General features: G+C 39.8%; 4 protein-coding genes across 8 annotated transcripts in view; 2 read left to right on the top strand and 2 right to left on the bottom strand.

The window, feature by feature from the left end:
- Positions 1-147: 147 nt before the first annotated feature.
- timm17b (translocase of inner mitochondrial membrane 17 homolog B (yeast)) lies at positions 148-5,875 on the bottom strand. Of its 2 annotated transcripts, none has more exons than XM_051425006.1 (6): positions 5,826-5,875; positions 4,310-4,409; positions 4,151-4,214; positions 3,781-3,909; positions 3,564-3,674; positions 148-2,354 (listed from the first exon to the last, which is right to left on the bottom strand). In XM_051425006.1, exons 1-6 carry the CDS (start codon positions 5,849-5,851, stop codon positions 2,272-2,274), a joined length of 513 nt encoding a protein of 170 aa, XP_051280966.1. In that variant the 5' UTR covers positions 5,852-5,875; the 3' UTR covers positions 148-2,271. The 2 variants fall into 2 exon arrangements, with proteins under 2 accessions (XP_051280966.1, XP_051280967.1); XM_051425007.1 differs by having other exon boundaries at positions 4,151-4,230; positions 5,826-5,841.
- pqbp1 (polyglutamine binding protein 1) lies at positions 5,869-9,280 on the top strand. The gene is made up of 7 exons (XM_051425005.1): positions 5,869-5,965; positions 6,773-6,840; positions 6,931-7,042; positions 7,817-7,917; positions 8,095-8,277; positions 8,367-8,424; positions 8,846-9,280. The coding sequence occupies exons 2-7, from the start codon at positions 6,774-6,776 to the stop codon at positions 8,994-8,996; spliced, it is 672 nt and encodes a 223-aa protein (XP_051280965.1). The 5' UTR covers positions 5,869-5,965; position 6,773; the 3' UTR covers positions 8,997-9,280.
- Positions 9,281-9,342: 62 nt separating this feature from the next.
- On the bottom strand, positions 9,343-15,306 carry gpkow (G patch domain and KOW motifs). Its single transcript, XM_051425004.1, has 11 exons — positions 15,100-15,306; positions 14,803-14,972; positions 14,533-14,678; positions 13,172-13,278; positions 12,305-12,509; positions 12,022-12,154; positions 10,744-10,927; positions 10,460-10,580; positions 10,160-10,229; positions 9,694-9,779; positions 9,343-9,603 (listed from the first exon to the last, which is right to left on the bottom strand). Exons 1-11 carry the CDS (start codon positions 15,279-15,281, stop codon positions 9,475-9,477), a joined length of 1,533 nt encoding a protein of 510 aa, XP_051280964.1. The 5' UTR covers positions 15,282-15,306; the 3' UTR covers positions 9,343-9,474.
- A 977-nt stretch (positions 15,307-16,283) lies between these two features.
- LOC127377271 (membrane-associated guanylate kinase, WW and PDZ domain-containing protein 2) overlaps positions 16,284-20,209 on the top strand; it is a 38,403-nt gene continuing 34,477 nt past the window's right edge. For 3 of the 4 annotated variants that reach the window (XM_051425000.1, XM_051425002.1, XM_051425003.1), the window contains exon 1: positions 17,012-17,342. In XM_051425000.1, coding sequence (XP_051280960.1) covers positions 17,260-17,342 — 83 coding nt within the window. In that variant the 5' untranslated portion in view covers positions 17,012-17,259. Of the gene's footprint in view, positions 16,685-17,011; positions 17,343-20,209 lie in introns of those variants that run through there. The other variant, XM_051425001.1, reaches the window with a different exon arrangement.

Below are 20,209 nucleotides of genomic sequence, written 5' to 3' on the forward strand. Positions count from 1 at the left end.
CAGTACCAATAGAGAGTCGGCAGGGGGCGTGCTTCCACAGTAAATACCAGGACAGATGCAAGTAATGATTACACCGATTATTATATTACTCCATCATTTGAGGCTTTCTAAAGCTAAAAGAAATAACACAATCTCAAAGTCTTTAAGAACATTTGATGCCTTTATTTGTTTTTTTCTCAACTTTTGCAAGATAAATATATTAAGACATTACATAAAATAAACATTCTTTCTATACATTGTTTAAAAAGCAAAACACAGTCACATTGCATCATCTCTCCTCTTCTCTGTGCAGATGCTAACATTCTGAGAAAACAGAGAGATTAAAAGTGCTTGGTTGCTCAATGGATAATACAGCGATCAAAGTGACGAGGAGTGCGTGATAATAACCGACTAACTGAACAAAGTAATTCAAGCCATCATTTTCTAGGAATTCATCCGTATTTTTCAGTATTGAGGAAGAGACATTGTTTTTGCTCGTGCTTCTAATATAAGATAAAAACTATTCAACAAAGATTCAAAATGACAAAAGCTGCCGGGTGAGGCAAAGTCTTATTAAAGTGATACTGCAGACGAAGAATGAAATGAGGTTTGTCCATCTTAAACACACACATTATTTAAAAACATGCACAGTTCTTTGCATTGATTGTCACAGCAGACATAAATAATTCAAGACTTTAAAGAAATTAAATTAAAGAAACATATTCTCAGATTGCCACTCCCCATGTTAAAACTGAACAAACACAGTGTTGTAATGTCACAGACATCTCATTTCTCTTATTACTCTACCTTTCTGCCTTACACACATCACTGTTTACTAAATCTGTGCATAAAATCTTTGGAAGGGAAAAAATTGTTTGGGAAATACACCTTTTTTTTTTCTTGGCAAGAGTTACATGAGGAGATAGATGCCAACTCCACCACACTCCAGAAAATCACTGCCCCCTGACAAGAAACTGTACCTGGTAAAATATCAAATTGTAGTTTTTAGGTGTGGATTCTGTCTAGTTTTTTTAAAAGGTGTATTTCCCACAATGTCAAACTAATAATATATAAATGCCTAGATGCTGAATAATCAAATTGAGTTGCATATTTAAATCTGAGATAGGCAGTATTTTTTTGGTGTCATTGGACAAAAACGTGATACCTTTCAGCATAATATAGTTCAAGTGGTCAGAGAGAAAACTAGGCTTCTGCCCCTCCTCTTGGCTCTGTTTTCAGGCTTCAGTAAAGCTAGCCCGTTGGCCAATCACAGGTCCTTTCATAGAGAGGGTTTTCCTTTTCACTGTTCTACACATGCAGATACTCATGCACGTCCTTCAGATGGTGAAACACTGATTCAGTGGCAGAAAATCCTGCAATCTGTGATACACTTCCAATCTCTCCTTTGCCAACAATAGTAAAAACCAACAAAAACACGTATGTCAACATGTTCCGGCTCCACACACAGCTTCGGGCTCATTATGTTTGATGCCATGGAAACTTGCATTGACGAGTGGCAAAAAGGCATGATGACAAACAGTGGAGAATAACTTTTGAGGGGGTGTGTGTGTGTGTGTGTGTGTGTGTGTGTGTTGTGTGTGTTGTGTATTAGCTGTGTAATCCAATTTCTTTCGTGTTATCAAAGGTTAGAATGACTGCAATAATACGGCGCCCCCTCCTGGAGAATTCAGGTCGTCCGCTGGCCCCTCACCGCAGAAACAGTTGCTGAGGCAGTTTGAAAGGATGTCTGGACCATCCTCTCATGCTGCTGTTAGACATTGTCGCAGCTGCCCCTGAAGCCTGAGGGGGGGGGCTCTGATCTGGGGCCGTGGAGTACTGGATAGGTGTCTTTGAAAAGACAAGTTGCAATCACAGACAGAGGGATTGGGGTCTCTGGAGAGCGGGAGTCACAAGGCATGAGGTTGCCGTTCAAAGGTGTGGGTTTGGAGGGAGGGGCTTAGCAAAGTGATATGAGGCAGCAGAGAGAGAGGCAGGAGGTTGGCCTACTGTCGCTTTAACCCATAAATGTCACAGTGAAGACTGAATAACCACTAACAGAAAAAACATTGCATGAGATGCTGGAGGTGCGAACATGAGGTTCGTCAGAAGGATCTTTGTTTACATACAAACATTCACTCATAAATAACTAAAACTGGCAGTAATTTACCCCTGAGGTTTAAGAACATAGTGCAACTACTTGACACCACTGTAGGGACCAGTATCTCAGTCTCCTGGTGATACCTTCTGCAGCCCCTATTCACTGGTCTGACTCACTGTGTCCACAGCTGGTCTCTACTGAAACTGCCCCTTCGCCTCCTGCTGCTGACCCCCATCCTTTGGAGGTAACTGACTGGGGTCTTCTGCAAAAGGAATAGCTGAAGAAAACAAGGGGGAGGTTAACTTTTCAGGTTGCTATGGCAGTATCCTGTTTAATGTAGCTTTTACCATTTATATTTTATTTGTATTTACTGCTGTTGTGTTGTTAATTTGTGTTTTTAGTATATTTACTTATTTGTTTGTTTTGTGAATACCCTAATAACTGAAAAAAAAGATAAGAAAGATAAAATGTATGTTTCTATTAGATGCACTTAGACCGTTATATATAGTCAAGTTCTGCTATTCCATTATTCCAAAATCAAATCAAACAAATCAAAATGTCTGCTTTGACAAAGGCCTATAACTTTCCACAAGTCTCAGAGAAAAAACTACAAGTTGTTGCATCCACTATGTGTAAATTAAAAGAGAGTTTTGACGCCACAGTAAGCACAAGAGCTTTTCCAGTTTACCAGACATGAGAGTCAACTCTTACTCAGAACCCTGCATTTCTGGTCTATTGTTTGTTTATTGTTTCTACAGGACAAACACCAGACCTCTAATGTACTTTTCTAACATTATTCACAGAAATACTAAAAATACAGCACAAAACAACACAATGATCTCTTTGTGCTTAAAGCGTCTGTTCTCTCAGTGCTGCAGACTGCCACAGAGGACTACCAGTTACAAATTGTGGTCATCCACTAACGGTTACTATTTTATAGTTGGTCATTAGCATAATGCAGTGAGACCACTTGTGTTCGGGAGGCACTGATGGAATCTGAGACTTTAATTATATTGCACTGAGACTGAATGATTTTTCTCTTGTTCATTTAAACCTACAATAGTGGATCTTTTGGGCACTTAGGTGTAATTAGCACTGACATATTAAAGTTTATATGGTGAACTTGTTGTAAAACAATTGCCAATTTACACACTCAGCACATACAGAAAAACATTAGACACTCTGCATGGTCTACATTGATATGTGGCTCTTAAATTATTTTACTATGTCCACCAGCTCGTTGCAAACTGTCTGCTGCTGTTTGGTGATAGGCAGTGTGAAAATTACGCTATGAGAGAGAGATGAGAGTGAACCAAAACAAAAACTGTGAGATGAAAGATGCTCCAACACTGAGGGGAACTGTAGAGGTGATAAATCACTACGAGTGACACCGTTCACATACAAGTAATCATGTCATTTTTAATATAAAAATACTGATTATAGCAACTTAAAATATAATTTGCAAAACTCAATCAGTTGTACTTACGGTTCTGAAACTGCTGTGCTGTATATCTTGTTAGTAGGATCCCAAAACCCTCAATGAGAGCGAGCAAAATCCCCCCCATCATGGCAGAGCCCATCATAGTTAACGGCCCACCTGGAGAATCACACAAAATTAACTGAGTCACACTAGTTAACTTGATGTGGTCAGGATAACAGGAAGGTGGTGTCCAATTAATTGTGCTATACGAGGTTCCTCTTACTGCGTGCTGCTAGGATGGCCCCAGTCAGTGCACCACTTGTTATGGAGTTCCAAGGATCCTCTTTCCCCCTCAAGCGAACTAAACCACAGTCGATTGTGGAGAAGAGCCCTCCCCATACGGCAAAGCTACCTGCAAATCCACCCAAAAGCAGCCAGTAAGTGTTTGCAAGTCTGGTTTAATGTAAGATTTTAGCTGTAGGCAATTCTATGAAATAACTGAGAATATAACAAACCATTACTTTTGCAGGTAAATCATTTAGTATGCACAAAGAATGATGCTTTTTAGCTCCAATATGTAACAAATACATGTTCAGATTCCAAGTGCTACAGTAAAGGAAACAATTCATGGTTAAACAAGAAGATATCCTCACCTCCAATCTGGGGAGCTCTTACTCTCACTGCGTTTGCACTCCCTCTCAGTCTGTGTCCGACACCCTGAAACATTAGAGCACTGCTGAAATTCTCCCTTTAAAAACATAATGAGAATCATCCTTATTATTATTTGTATTGTTATTAAGTATTGAACTCACTGCAGGGGCATTACGAAAGCCCTTGATCGACTGGAACACCCCTCCTCCAATTGCACCCATGGTGAAAGCACCTCCACAGTCGTCCACTATCCTCCAGGGACTGCAGGAATGCATTAAGAAGAGAGGGGAAGAAGAAGATTTAAAGATAGGATAAAGGACGTTATGTTAAAATATTAGACATACTTAGGCTTTGTAATATAAGGTTTGGATTTTCAGCACTCCAAAGGCACACATGTACTTTACGCAAAGTAGGTTTTGCACTGCGAGGCAATTCAAAGTAGTTTATTGTGTCGAGAAAAAATGGTACCATAACAGAACTCACACTGTGATATTGCAGTAATTTTAGATAATTAGTTGTTGATTCGTTAATTGACAGAAAATGTTTGACGTTTTTATTTGAGTAATTTCATCCAAATTACTTTTATTGGTGCTGCCCTATAATATCCTGTTCTGGAGGCATCATACTTACCCTGAAACTTTAAAGTTAAATGAATAATTTCAACAGAATAATGATCTACAACTATTTTAATAATTGGTTAATTGCCCTAATAATTTCTTAACACTATTTAGATGACAAATTAATGCATAAATAATAATGGCTATACCAGTATTAAACTATGTGAATACATAGGGAATTAAATACATAGTCTTGTACAACTGTCGGAACAATTTAAAAAATAAGTTAATTATTGCAATCATAGCGAGTAAGCGAGTAATATCCACTGTCAATGAGTAATATCAGAGCTACAGACCCTGTCCTGGGACCTGGTCCAGCATTTATCTTTATAAGTGTACTGTGGTCTGTTGCTCAAATCCACAAATTTAAACTGAGTTATACAATATTAAGATAAGATAAAGACAAGATAGACTTTATCGATCCCACACTGGGGAAATCCGCTTGTTACAGCAGCTCTAGATAAAAAAAAACACATTAAATAACAAACAAACAATAATAATAATAAATAAAATAGAAAAAAATACAAGATATAATGAAAAAATAGGGGGAAGAATTGAATTAAGAGTTGTATGTAACCTATATACAGCTTATTATACAGATATAATTGAAATAGAATATAGGTAGTGACATGCTGTAAAAATATAAATATATAAACATCAGTAAATTATCTCTGAATAAACAATATTATAACACAGTACAGGTCTAACACTAAAAATGTGCATGTAGCAAATTATACACATGTAAAATTAAAGTTATATTCAAGGGAGACACGTTCAGCTGCCTGTTAAAACACTGGCACATGTATTTAAAAGTCTTCTTCCAGCTCACTCTGTGTACCCTCATCCTCCTCATCCTCCTCATCCTCCTTTAAACCTTTTTAATATCCCTGGAAACTAAATATCCTCTCACTCAGCGCCGCCTCTCTCTTCACCCGCAGAAAGAAAAACAACACGGGGCATTAAGAAAGCGCACAACTATGTATATATATATATATATATGTTATTTGTTGTTGTTATTTATAACTAAAAAGGTAAAAATGTTTTTTAAAGGTAATCTCACCAAGGCTCACGAGCGTACTCCTCCATGATTGTTGTCGTCAGGAGAACGTGATAGCGTCATAACCGTGCGCTGCCGTGTGCTGTTGCGTCGACGTCGTCTCCTCCTCGACGACCAGAGAGGCGGTTTTATACAAAGAACAGGTAATGTTTGATTTATTGATTTAATGTTCATTTCATTAAGTTTAAAGTCTAGTTGTTTAGTGTTAGTGGGCTTTATTTAAGAAGCTCAAGAGGTGTGTTTGCTTTGTTCATCCAGTTGCTGCGACGGAGCTACCGAGCGGGCGGTGCAGTCCTCTGGTGGAAATACACGTTGTTTGTTTTATTTATAGTAGATTAAAAGCTTTTATTTTTAAAAGTAGGAAGTTTTTTAAACAGCCAGGCTTTTACATTACGTTTCTTCACCTCCCAGGATAACTTTCAGGAAGCAGCACTGGTTCTGTTTGTGTTAGTGTTCAACCATGTTGTTATTTACTGTAGGAGGTAGTTTGACCACCTCTCGTCGTTGTTTGGGCTTTTTAAAGATCCCTGTTGTGGGTTTAAGAAGCTTTCAGTTGTAGATGCACACTGCTGGATATATGTGCATATACTGTATTCAGTATTGGTCAATTTCAGCTGGAAAATGAGTTGGGATTTACAATTTAGGGCCTTTTTTTTTTCTCCCATTATGGATTCATTGTTTTCTTCAATAAACTGATGGATCAATAGTTTTTTGTCTGTAAAATCTTAGAAATCTGTGAAAATGCCCATCACAATTAGCTAGAACCCAATATTTTATCATCAAATGGCTCATTTTCTCTTCAGTTTACTGTCACACAGGAGAGAATATATAAAATAAATAGATATATAATTGTGTATTACATCTGGACGATTGGGTAAGGGGAGTCGGTGATTGAAGGTTTGTTTTCCTGGTTGCATTGTGAGTTAATCCTCTTCTTCTCTCTGTTACAGGATGCCTCTACCCCCGGCACTGCTGGCCCGCTTGTCCAAGAGAGGGATTGTTAAACCGTCAGAGCAAGGTAGCAGAAAGTCTTCAGACGGTTTTTATTTACGTTTTCATTCACTATCGCTGCATCGTGTGACGACTTTTCTCCTCCCAATTCATCCAGAAATAGACGAGGAGATCATTGCTGAAGACTACGATGACAACAATGTGGATTATGAAGCCACTAGAGTGGAGAGTCTGCCGCCAAACTGGTATAAAGTGTTCGACCCAGCTTGGTACGTATACTTGATTTCTACAATAAGTTCCTGTTGATTGACTTATTTTCATAGACTCTTTTAACGGTGAGTCTAGAGGGCTGAAATCTTATTTATTTTTGGGGATAAGGATATTTATTAAGGGGGTCAAACAGAAAAACAGCTGATTTTTATAACAAGTTACACAAGGACAACCTCATTCTGCCACTGACATAGATTATTTAACAATGGGTCTGTATTTGTTGTGGTAGATGGGTTTAGATTATTTTAATGTACTGTTGGTTTAAAAAAGAAAAAAGGTTTCTCAGTAATTTGTAGCCTGATTTTATATAATGAAGCCCAATTGATTTGAAAGCTGGCCCAGTTCTGTTTATCTTGATTGACAAAAGACTGGTGATGAAAAGTGGCATTGTGAAATAAATAAAGAGAAATACCTGAAATAAACTCACCTTCACTGTTAGATGATCATGAGCTGAGTTTGAAAATGTATTGGCTTATTTGATGGTTGTTTGTTGGATATATGGGTCTTATTTATTTAATATTTGTGTACATGTAAGCTTGACACTCTGCTTCTTTGAATGTATTTATGGTTTAGTATTGTTTTATTTGTTGTGTGTTGAAAGGCCACATTAGAAATAAGTCTACTTCACTGCACTGGAACTACTACTGTGCAGACCTGTAGTGTATTTTTGATCATCAGTTAAATTCAGTTAAGCAGTTTCCTAATGACAGCACATATTATTAAATAAATTATTGCTGCAAATTCAACCATTTGATTTTTCCTTCAATCCACAGCGGGCTTCCTTATTACTGGAATGTGGAGACGGATATGGTCGCGTGGTTGTCTCCAAATGACCCAACTGCAGTGGTAACAAAACCTGCCAAGAAAATTAGAGGTATGGCATCATAAAGCCTCCCTAAGTTAACATTTTACTGGCACACTTATGATCATTGCAGTTATATTACCACAGATTTCTGTTTTCATATACTCATCATGTATGACTCACAAATCATCATCTGGCAAAGGTTTATTTTGTGACTACTGCCTTTATTTTGCTTTTTTTGTTATTCAGCTGAAGGAGGAGATGAAAGAATTGAGAGGCAGTTCGAGAAGCCAGACAGAGAGCGAGAGCGGGAAAGAGACAAAGAGCGGGAAAGGGAACGGGAAAGAGACCGAGAGAGGGATGAAGGGAGGGAGAGAGACAGAAGAAAGCAGCGGAGAGAAGACATGGCACCGTACAGTAAAAACAAACGAGGTAATGTTTACATCCGTATCAACACAAGCATTTTCAAATGAATGATTCTATGTACATGAATACACGATACATATTTATTTTTCTTTCAGGGAGAAAAGATGATGAGATGGACCCCATGGATCCAAGTGCTTATTCTGATGCCCCAAGGTACGATATTTACAGTCATGGTAATCAAACAAACCCTTAATCCTTTTCTTTAAAGGAGTAACTTAGAAATTTAGTATTGCACTTCCATAAAGTTGAGAGACGATTTGAAAACAGAACAAAACCAAAGCATTCTGACTTCCAATCACCAGCATGGTAGAGATAAAGGAGGTAAAATATTTTCATTAGACCCTCCCTGTCTGGTAAACAGGTCGTAATTTAAACTCCACAACTCTGTAGCGCAGGTTTTCTGTTCTTAATAAGTTAAGATACAACCTTACACAACTGTTGCCACAGGCTTAGTCGTACTAAACATATCCAGTAAACTGATTTTGATGTGTAAAATTGGTGGAGTGGCCCTTTTTAAGGTGTGAGCAGAATGCATAAAACTATTCATTAAAACCAAACGTGTTTATCTTTACAGGGGAACGTGGTCGAGTGGCCTGCCCAAGCGTAATGAGGCGAAGACGGGTGCAGACACCACAGCAGCCGGGCCTCTGTTCCAGCAGCGGCCGTACCCCAGTCCAGGAGCCGTGCTTCGGGCTAACGCAGCGAACCAAATACCCAAGGAGTAAGCTCCCGGAGACAACAGAGAGTCATAGCTGTACAGTTTGTCTTAACATTTGCAGTTACAGAGTGAAGTCTCTCTCTGATAGTTTTCTTTTCATTCAGAATTTTGTGTACATGTCAGAAATAAGAGTGCTGAGCTTTTATACCACCAGTGCATTCATACTCCTGTCAAACATGTAGAGAACAGTTGTAAATATGTTTTTATATGATCTAAAGATTGACCTTCTCGTTGTTACTAGGGCCATTTGTAGACATCATTGGTTAATAAATTTAAAGATAACTGTGAAAATGACTCAACCTTTCTTTATGGTGTGGTTGTAGATTTTGTAATAACATCTGTACAAATAAAACTCTTGACAATGTTTTATTACAAAATTGCAATTCTCTAAAATCTTAAGAAATCCATTATTTCTGAATATTACAAAAACGAGGTTTCAGATGGGGCGAAAAAGAAACAGGAATATTTGAATAAAGAAACGTGGATCAGTGGTCCACTGCTCCTACATAGTGACAAATACAGTCATACTCCAGAGTGAACACTTTCTCCTCAAAGCGGTCGAGCTGGACCATCGCTCTGCACTTGTTCTTGTCCCGTTGGAGAATACGGCCGACCTGAACACACAAATGTAAACACTAGAATTAGTAACACAGCAAACCAGTACACACACACACATCCCGCAGGGAAGATGAGCCTTTGCTTACCTGTCCTCTGTGCTCGCCCAGTACAACCATTACAGAGTCATATTCACTTTTTGGAACGATGGTTTCCAGCATGGTCTGCTTCACATCTGTCACAAAAAGAAGAAATAATGGGTTAATTCGAGAGTTTTTATAATAGTTACTATAGCAACACTATAAATGCATCAACGTATCAATCTTGTCATGTACCTCACATCACATAACCTGTCTATTCCTTACAATAATACCCAATTAGGTATTTTTGTTTATACTGTTTATTATCTAACGTAAATATAAACAAGATATTTGTGCAGGAGGAAGCATGGCTTTTTGTATTATTAAAATTAACAGACATGGTTAACACATATTTTGCATGTTTCTGGTACATTTCGTATACAACTCTAATTAGGGAATAAAAAGAAACACCAAAGAGGGAGAGCGAGAGAGGAAACTAACACCAAGAGAGACTCAGATGGCACTGATGACTCACCATCTAACAGTCTTCCCTCTTCAGTTCGACACACACAGGTAGTCGGTGTCAGGACATCCTCCACGCGCATCTGTAAGAAAACAAGACTGATATCAACAGACGTGATAGAGAAAACACTGCCGCTAAAGACATGGTACAACAATGTAATTAGTTAAAAACAATTAAACACCAATATTCACCGTCCAATGAAATATGTGTAAAAGTAGCTGGGTAAAAAACTTGGTGAGTTAAATCCTTTCCTGCTCTAAAATAAACCATTTGAAGATGACATCATGTGATATCTAGGTGGCGTATTAGTACCTTTGAGTTGTAGTACCTCCCCCCTTTGAAAGCTTTGTCTATAAAGCGAACTTTCAAGTCTCTCTGGAGCCAGGACGGGGGAGCCGGCGGTCGTCTTGCCTCTTTCACTGGGGGCTTCTCTCTGTAGAGGAAACATGTTTACTCAAACAAAATGAATGATTTTCCAATGAATGGAAATGAGAAGTATTGCAGTGTTGTAAAATGTATAACATTTTAAATACTGGTCAGTACGAACAATGAAAAGCACACTGCTGTATCTTCATCTTTTATTTATCTTCATGTACCTGTCTGGACTCGAATCTCTGTGCTTCCTCTTCCTCTCATCTTTTCCTTCATCTCTTTCTGAGGACTTGTGTTTTACCTCGTCCCCATTACTTCGCCTGTCTCTGTCCTCCCGTCTCTGTTGCTCCTTCTCCCGCTCTTTCTCCTTCTCCTTTTCCTTGTCTTTGTGGGCTTTACTGAGGCGACCTGGTTGGTGGAAAAACCTGACATTAAGTAAAATGCACCCAAACAAAGACAATGCAGTGTTGTGAGTGTGTGTGGTTCTGAGAGGCTGTGTTTTTGTTCTTGGAAGAGGACAGCGTAGATAACTGAAAATAAAAGCAGTGGCTGAAACACTGTTGTGTGTTTTTTTTCCACATGAAGGCTGAAATGTCACTAGAGGATAAACCTGTTTAGCCCAGTCACTGCCTCTTTAAACTAATGTTTGTTTTGTCCAAAACCAAAAGAATATTACATTTAACAAAATTATATATATATATATATATATATATTCACATTTGAGAAGCAGAAACTAATTTTAGGGCATTTTGGCTAGAAAATAAATCACATTTTTTACAGGTATATTTTTTGTTGATCAATTCAGCTCAACACACAATAACAAGCTGCTTCAGATTTGTTCATTTAACTAGTAGGTCATAATTAATAACTGGTCATTTCTGTTTAATACAACTGTATCATAACAAATCAAAACAAAGAAAATTCATGTATTGGTCCATTATTCCATTACATCTAATATACATCTCAGCCAGTAACATTTTGTTTTAGATGGATTTTTTTAAGGAATTAATGAAACAGGAAAACATTGTTTATGCGGTAGATTTTGCAATATGACTGATATTTAAGGGAGATCGGAGTTAAGTATGTCATAAGCGACATCCTTTAACGGCATTATTGTAACATAATAAAAACTCACAAAGAGGGCGCTAACATCGTTCCACAGCAGCCACACTGACACGGCTGCCTGCAGACATTTTTGTTTATCGGCTTCCTGAGAGCAGACATCAGCCAATGCATATTATCTCAAAATGCCATATAAGATATATCTATAATTACATGTAACTAGATTACATGTCATTAAAAAATTTTTTAAAAATCATAACTGGTTTAAATGAAAAGTGGGCAAACAGATTTATGGCATTTGATGACCTCTAAATGTTACCAAATTGTAGTGAAATATCTAATTTGGCCTGCAGAAATGTAAAAATCAAAGTCCATTAGCATTCCAGATCATCTTCCATAAATGTTAACCTTTTCTATTTCATTAATTCAGAGTTACTTACTGATGTCTTTGCTGTTTTTGTCGTATTCCTTTCGCCCAACCAGTTTAATAGCATACTGGCTGATTGTCACAGTCTTGCCACCAATAGCCAGCTTCACCATAACTCGAGCGTTGTCTGGATCAACGCCTTCAATCTGCAGCACATGAATTAAATAATATTCAGAGAAAACAATGCATAACAAAACAGGTAAAGTAGTAGTGCCATACCTTAATTCTATTTCAGGAGATAATTGAATGTCCACAGTGATGAATATGGATGCAAACACATTTCAGATCAACTCTACCTTGCCATACAGTTCTTTATGTGCCCCTGACTCCACCAGCACACAGCCGCCTGGACCCATCACTAGTTCCTCCTCCTTGGCTCGCTCCTCGCCCGGCTTGGGGGGGCGTTTATGTTTGCTGGGCTCCAGGTCCTTTATTGCTGAACGATCAGCTCCGAGACCCAAGCCTTTTGGACGGAGCTGGTGTTCTATTGGCTTCACGTCTCTGTAGCAGACAGGCAACAACAGCTTTTAATCAATAAAACAAAGAGATGGATATGTGCAGAGTGTGAAGGAGGCTGTAGATGGATACAGCTTGAGCCAAGCATGTTTTGTTTGAAACATTCAGATTTCAATAGTTGTCACAATATTCACAGTAGCAAAAATACAGAAAATAAATCAAGACTAAAGTTCAATGTCCTGATCAGAATATAAACATTAAATGACTTTAAATGTAACAATTTCCAACACTGCTTTAATTGGTATATAATCTAGGGTTACAGCTAACAATCATTTTAATTATTAATTTATCTGACAATTATTTTATTGATTCATTGTTATTAGTAATAGCAAAAAATGTACATGCTTTGAGAGCTCATGGTGACCTCTTCAAATACCCTGTTTGGTCCGAAAATCTAAAAGATATTCAGTTCACAATGATCTAAAAATCAGGAAAATAGCAAATCTTCACATTTAGGAAGCGGGAACTAAAGAATGGTTCACAAATTTGCTGGACTGGTCGACTTAAGCAATTACTCAATTATCAAAATTGTTGCCAATTTGTTTTTTGTCATCAACTAAGCAGCTCAAATACAAACATTACAGTGATGATGATGTGATATTAGTAGAGAAAATGGTAAGCAAAGGGTAAGTACGTTTGTTACTCACTGTTTAAAGGTGCGTCCAATGCCTTCGGTTTTTGACCAGCCCATCCCTTTAAGCATAGCGAGTCCATAAGCCTCAACAGGAACGGTCTCATAATCTGCCTCTGTTGACTGACAAACACACACACACACACAGTATAATTATCTTTTTCAAAATAAAGAGACGTACATCAAATACTTGAACAAGAGCAAATATAAAACACCACAGTCTGTGTTAAAAATGTGAATCAGGGCTAAATGAGGTGCTTATGTAATCTTTGAGTTCTGAGTTCTGTTTGTGGTGACTGACAGAGAGAAGCAGTTTGTGATGTCTGTCTTACTCAGCCTTTTGGCTCCCGGCTGTCAGACTCAGCCCGGGCTGACTACAGTCACAAGGCAGCAGCCACAGCAGCCCCTCGTCAGACCAACGGCCCGGCTCATCGCTGTCTCCCCTGAAGGCTTTCCTCTGAAGGAAGCCTGGGGAGCCAACTCTCACAGAGGAGACTGCATTAAAAATGAGCTCCGGGGCACAGTGGGCAACTTTCCCCTGACCCTCATGTTCTGACAGTCACATCTATGGTGACTGAGAGCAGCTACGGGGTGACAGTGACGAGGTGTGAGGACTCTGATGAAGAGAAACAGAAAGAGATCTGATTGGTTGCCTCGCAGGTCTCTGGGGAGAATGTTGACGCCTGTCTGCCACCCAAGCCGTACTGTACTGACAAAGTCATCCGTATTCACACACATGCGCTGTATGCTGTATGCACACAGGGGTGTTATTCGACTCAATTGACCGTCAGCACTTTCACACTCTCGAATTTCAACATGAGTCAAAGTAGCCAGTCTACCAGACATTTTGTACTGTCAGGTATTTTCATATGCTTTTTTTTTTTTTGAGTAAGATAAGTAAGCACAACAGTAGAGAGCTTACTGAAATAAAAAAAACATAAAAGTGTAAGTGTAAGTATGTGTATTTACAAGAATGTTCATGTTGGTATAGTTGGAAAATAGCATCATCTAGCACAAAACAGTGTTTTAATAAAATGAGGGAAAAAGCATTTGATGCTTTACAATGAATCTAAGCTACCAGGTCGATTACCTATCTGACCTTACTGGGCCTTATATTTATTATTTGTGCTGCATCCTTATCTTAAATTGAGCTGTTGAATCAACCGATCTCCTTCTTCGCCTCTTTAAATGTATCTCATGTTTTGCTGTGCTTTCTATGACTTGACTGTGCTCTCCAGTTCACCTAACAATAAAAACAAAATGACGTGTACCTTCAAATATTCTGAATAGTTTACTCCACTGTAGTTGAAGTGAAAAAGATCCTGATGTGATTATTATGGGAATAACAAAAACACCAAACACACTCCATACACTTACAGATTCAGGCCGCAGATCCACTTTTACACGGTCTCCATCCTCGAAGCCATCGGGCACTTTGTTCTGCATCAACAGGGGGATGCTGAGGTTGAGGTTTCTCTCCGACTGAGGCCCATTCTGCCACTCCTCCAGCTGCCTCCTGGAGTCTACGAGCACCAATTGGAGATGTATAAGGAGCTTAAGCATGAGACCACACACACACACACACACACACACACACACACACACACACACACACACACACACACACACACACACACACACACACACCTTCAATGAGTTCTTTGACAGCCTGGGAGTCAACAGAGTCACTGTCTTGGGTCGTGTCTTGTGTTTTGCCTCCACTGGCCTCGCTCTGGCCCGCTCGGTCCGGTTTGTGCCAGCGGTTCTTCTGGATCAGGGGGATGATGAGCTCTTTGGGCTTCTCAGACGGTTTTGAGCTGCAGGACAGAAACTAAGTTAGCCAGCTACCAGGCAGGTGTCGCTTAATAACAAAAACGTGCTTCAGGTTAGTTCAATGGAAACGTAACTGTAACTGTATGCTTAGCATTAGCATACGTAGCCTACCTTTGTAGTTCATTTCTGTCGATGCCGGTGAGGTAATCTTTGTCCTCTTTCTTGGTCAAAGCGTCGCCAGTCGTCGGTTTAAATTTGTTGACTGTTTTGGTGAAAGCGAAGGACACCGCCGGAGGTTTTCTCTCTGCTTGGTCCCCAGAAGAGACGCCTGTATCGTCCCCGTGCGACGCCATTATTGTTTGTAGCCGACAGAAGTAGGAGAAAGGAGTTATGGTAGTTGTAGTTTGAGCTCGCTATGCTTCGTTTGGGTCAGTGTTCGTAAAAGACTACATTTCCCATAATGCATCGGAATTAAAGGCACAACAACTAGTTAAACTCTGTGCTGGTTTTGTACTGTATACACAATTATATTTGATTATAAACCACAGGGAAAGTTTGACAAGAAACGAATAATGTTTGCATATATTTTCAAATAAAGAGGCAATAATATCTGTTTTCCTTGAGAAATTAAATTGTGGATAAAATTCAAGTAAAAATAAATCCAGTAAGGTATCTTATTAGGCTATATATAACATTTTGTGTTTATTTTCCTTTTGTTACAGGATGTATTTTACTGCATATGTTGGATCATTTTATGGGTCTCCTCTTTTTTAAATAATTTATGATTTTGTAGGAATTATATTAACTACATTCCTCCAGACTTATTTGCCCTTGTGCAATATCCCTGCTTAATTTTCACATGACATTTTTAGCATCCTATTTTAGCATCTTGCACATTTGCATTGTTGTTGTATTAAGGTTTACTGTATATTTTATGTACAGGAATAATGTTTGAGGTTTTGGTACTTTTTGTTTGTGTCTGTTGTGTTGTTTTATGTTTTTTTTTTTATGTTTGTGCCCCTTGACTGCAAATCAAGTTTATATAAAATGATGGATAATAAAATGACTGAACTGAACTATATTACTGGTGTGTTCTGGCTGATGGGTTTTGCACATATCCCATTTCATAACATAATCCATTCCCCCCTCTATGAGCTTCATTAAAGTTTCATTAACTAAACTCGGAGTTTAAAAAATTTAAGATTAAAATGTATTTTTGGATAAATGTCACAAATTAGTCTTGACAAACCCACGCTTTAATCTGGTTCTCACGCCTTTAAATCCCGGTTACAACTCGTAAGCGAAAAGTGATGCTGCTGATGCAGGTACAGAGAGACTGGGAATAATAAGGGGCGGTACTTTTAACTCTTTTATTCCCTCCCCTCCGTGCTCCTTAACTTCCCAAGATAACCTTCTCGTTTTGCCTTTTAACCATCGTTTCTTTCCTGCAAAAGTGCCTTTTGGAAGTCAACCCGACCACACTTTTTTTTTTTTTTTACCGGACAGCAGAACCTTTGTTTCATCTAATCTTCGGCACTTGACGCTCCGCGCCCTGATTGCACCGCGCCTGCAGTTCAATGACACCTCTACCCGGTCAAATAGACCCTAGCGACGTTTGCCTTTTCTTTTTGTTGTTGTTGTTGTTGATTGCTGTTACAGACATCAACCGACACATGTATGCGTAATTAATGAACCCCCACGATCCGCCAAACGAGGACTAGAAGGAGAGGATCTGACGAGGAGAAAAGCGATGAAGGTGAGAAAATTCCTCATAGTCAAATTAAAGTCCAGCACTTATCATTCAATAGACACACACACACACACACACACACACACACACACACACACACACACACACACTCCTCACAAGTTAAACAGCTCGTTTGGACTAGACATTTATCCATCCTCCTTTTTGTGCCTATAGCCGTGCAGCAGCTGCTAAATTTATAAGCGGCCGCTGTCAGATTTGCCCGATAGTGTGATTGTGTGTGTGTGTGTGTCCATGTGTGTATTTTCCCTCTCTCTCTCCCTCTCCTCTCCTCTCCTCTCTCTCGCTCTCTACAAGATCACCACAGCTCTCAGAGCATCACTGTCCAAATATCCCGTCAGCCGTGCACATCGCCTCTGACTTACTCTGGGATACGGTGGTACCACATATACTCATCACTGCATTCTCACACAGCTTCTTTTTTCTTCATCACACACACACACACACACACACACACACACACACACACACACACACACACACACCAGGCTGCTGCTTTTTTTAAAACCAAGAAACTCGCATTTATTTAAGTATAGGCTTGTTACTGAACCTCAGTCGGGTCAATGTATATAGACGCGTTCAAACGGATCCTCTTTGAAAGGCTGAACTGCTTGAAAAGAATGTGTGTGTGTCAGCGCCAAGGCAGGTCAGTATTTTCCCTAAATATGAGAAATATGAGAATCTGTTGTGTGTGTGTTTGTGTGTGTGTGAGAGAGAGAGCGAGAGAGAGAGAGGGTGAGGGTGAGGGAGTGTGTGCATGTAAACTAGTCAGTGTGTGTGTAAGAGATAGTGAAGTGATGATGGTGGCAGATCTCAGGTATACCTGTCATTTTGACAGGTGAAGTTTACATTTGTTAACAGTGGGTGATCATGTGTGTGTGTGTGTGTGTGTGTGTGTGTGTGTGTGTGTGCGCGTGTGTGTGTCTCATGATTAGGTTTGAAAAGTTTGTTGAGATCTTTTATTTGCAAATGTATGATGTTTTTTCTCCATAAATTACATCAATTAAGTGTAAAAGCAGACACCCGTGTTCATTGCAACCTATGTCTGTTTTGCCATAAGAAATAACTGACTTACAAAACGCACTCTGTAGTTCACAGCCAGGTGTGTGTGTGCATGCATGTGTTTAGGAGTGTGCACGAGTGTGCCTCGCAGCTCTGTGTGTGTGCGTTTGTGCGTTGTTTGTTTAGGGTGTGTCCACTCTCGATACAGGGAGCTTGTTTTGGAGTGATGGATGTGTGACCCTGACTTAATAGTGTGCATTGCTCTAGGTTTTGAGAGCAGTCAAGGTTATGCTGTTATTATGAATCATTAATTCGTTGGAGGAGAGAAGGAGAGACATGTGGTGTTTGACTGTCCACACATGCTCTCATGCTGCTCTGGTCCTCCCACTGTTTGTTTTTCCTCAGTCCCTTGTATGGGCCCGGCACCTGTTTTGCAGTAACTCAGCAAAGGCTTTTTGGTTTTTAGTCTGCATTGGTCCTCCCCTGATTCCAGTTGTAAGCCTAAGTTTGAACCTCCAGTAAGTGGAAATGCATGTCAGCGTACGAACATGACTCTACTCTCACTGCTAACAAGAGGGGAGGATGAAGTGAGGTGCATTTTCTCCTCTGTCGTAGTAATGCATGTCATCTGGGAGTTGTTGATTGTCTAATTATGTACCTCCTGTGTCCTTCGGCATCATGAATATTCATGCTGCTGTTTTAAGGTGTGGCGAAAACAAAGTATGCATGTGTGTATGTGTGTGTGTGTGTGTGTGTGTGGGCTGTTGGCTGTGCGTTGAGCGTGTGTTTAAGGCAGTTTACCCTTGACAGGGCAGGGCTACGCAGGCATATTCTCCCATCTGTGGTCCAAACCTTTGCTCCCAGCCACTGCATTTGGATTCTGCAGTTGTAGCCTGCTCTATTCTTAGTCCTGAACAGTCTAATATGAAATTTGAACAACAACAACATTCCCATGCCGGGCCTATACCACTCGTGTCTCTGCCTATATACATTGGGATTCAATTTTGATTGAATAAGCCGCTGTTAAACGGTTAGACTCTGACTAAGGTAGCAAATCAATAACCAATCAATGATAGTGTGCGGAGTTACAATTTACACAGTGCCATATTTGAAATGTCAAGAAGGCAATGAATCCATGTATCCTTGAGTCACATCTGAGTTGGACAACTGGGATCAATATCAGGTGGTGAGACAGGCAGCAGGAGCAGGCGAGGGTCACCTTCACCCATCCCTACTGAATCAGCAGTATCTCTCTTACACTCACACACACCTACACACACACACACACACACACACACACACACTTGAAGGCCTGCTTAGGTTACCAAACTGAGACCTCACAAAAATGCTCATTATAGTGGACTGAACCAGCCCTCCATTTCCTTGTGAATAATTCATTCTGTTATTATGATTTCAGCCATCCTTTCATAAGGTTACAGCACTCTCCTCTGTGTTGATTCTACTATTTTATTCCATTTTACTTCCAGACTGGCACCGGTTCTATTTTCTGTATCACCATCTTTTTAATTTCCCTAATTTCTCCCTGCTTTCCCCATTTTCTGTCTCTCTTATCCATCATCTTTGTTGAGAAGCTGATCTGCTCTGTTTAATTAAACCGCTCCCTCTTCCTGATGAGAGCTCATCTCTGATCGCAGCGAGGGGTGTAATGCATCCTGGCAGATTGAGTAAGAGGACCTGTTGTTACAGTGGTATTCCTCAGAAGAGCAGAGTGTACACAACATGCCCCACTAATGCGCCCCCTGCCATGACCTTGATCCTGTGACGTTAAAGATACCGTTTCCCCAAAGGGAACATCACTGAGCCTGTGTTATTCTGTCAGGTGTGTGTGTGGGCGGGTGGGTGTCACTCCAATGCTCAACAATGTTTTAATCTTAGACTAAGTCCCTTTGTATGCAGTCAATACAAGAGCAGCTTTAATAAAATCACACACTGGAAAAGATTGTGGATTTATTGATGGCGTGCAGAGAACAGAGAATGTACTTTTCATTCCCTGTATTCTCATCAGCTTTTTCATGTATTGAGTTTGTACTTGTTTGTGTGTGTGTGTGTGTGTGTGTATGTCACAGTGTATGACAGAGGGAGATATTTTGTGTTTTTTCAACCCACAAGCATTTAATCTTTTATTTTTAAATCTGCCACTGCTGTCTGTTTTGTGTTGAGCACTCGCGTGCCCTAGATTTGAAAGTGAGCGAGCATCAGGGAGCTTTAGTGCACCCCATGTTGCTTGCACAGTTTGGCGTAAATGTTTGGCGGGAGAGGTCAGGGCACAGATGTCAGATAAGACGGAGAAGTCAGAGCCGCGAAGACACACACTTGTGCATTTTCCGTCTGCCTGCCACTCCACCAGTCTATTAGTTTAGATGAGTTTAAGGTCACTGGTTATTTAAGATGCCTTCCTTGTGTGACCTCCAGCACCACCCATGGGAGGATGCTGTGGGAGCAGTGTGCTTCACTAAAGGTTAGAGTGGAGAGATGAGCTTTGTGCTCAAG

This window comes from Dicentrarchus labrax, unplaced genomic scaffold, assembly GCF_905237075.1.
Source record: "Dicentrarchus labrax unplaced genomic scaffold, dlabrax2021, whole genome shotgun sequence".
Lineage (NCBI taxonomy): Eukaryota > Metazoa > Chordata > Actinopteri > Moronidae > Dicentrarchus > Dicentrarchus labrax.

Excerpts from the sequence above, each read along its gene's own strand:
- gpkow (XM_051425004.1), bottom strand. The coding sequence starts at position 15,281 with ATGGCGTCGCACGGGGACGATACAGGCGTCTCTTCTGGGGACCAAGCA. Across the intron at positions 12,155-12,304 it reads ATAAAGAACTGTATGGCAAG|ATTGAAGGCGTTGATCCAGA; the intron begins GTAGAGTTGATC and ends CATGTGCTGCAG. Across the intron at positions 10,581-10,743 it reads AGAGATTCGAGTCCAGACAG|AGAGAAGCCCCCAGTGAAAG; the intron begins GTACATGAAGAT and ends TTTCCTCTACAG.
- pqbp1 (XM_051425005.1), top strand. The coding sequence starts at position 6,774 with ATGCCTCTACCCCCGGCACTGCTGGCCCGCTTGTCCAAGAGAGGGATT. Across the intron at positions 6,841-6,930 it reads TGTTAAACCGTCAGAGCAAG|AAATAGACGAGGAGATCATT; the intron begins GTAGCAGAAAGT and ends CAATTCATCCAG. Across the intron at positions 7,918-8,094 it reads ACCTGCCAAGAAAATTAGAG|CTGAAGGAGGAGATGAAAGA; the intron begins GTATGGCATCAT and ends TTTGTTATTCAG.
- timm17b (XM_051425006.1), bottom strand. The coding sequence starts at position 5,851 with ATGGAGGAGTACGCTCGTGAGCCTTG. Across the intron at positions 3,910-4,150 it reads AAGAGCTCCCCAGATTGGAG|GTAGCTTTGCCGTATGGGGA; the intron begins GTGAGGATATCT and ends GTGGATTTGCAG. Across the intron at positions 3,675-3,780 it reads GGCCATCCTAGCAGCACGCA|GTGGGCCGTTAACTATGATG; the intron begins GTAAGAGGAACC and ends GTGATTCTCCAG.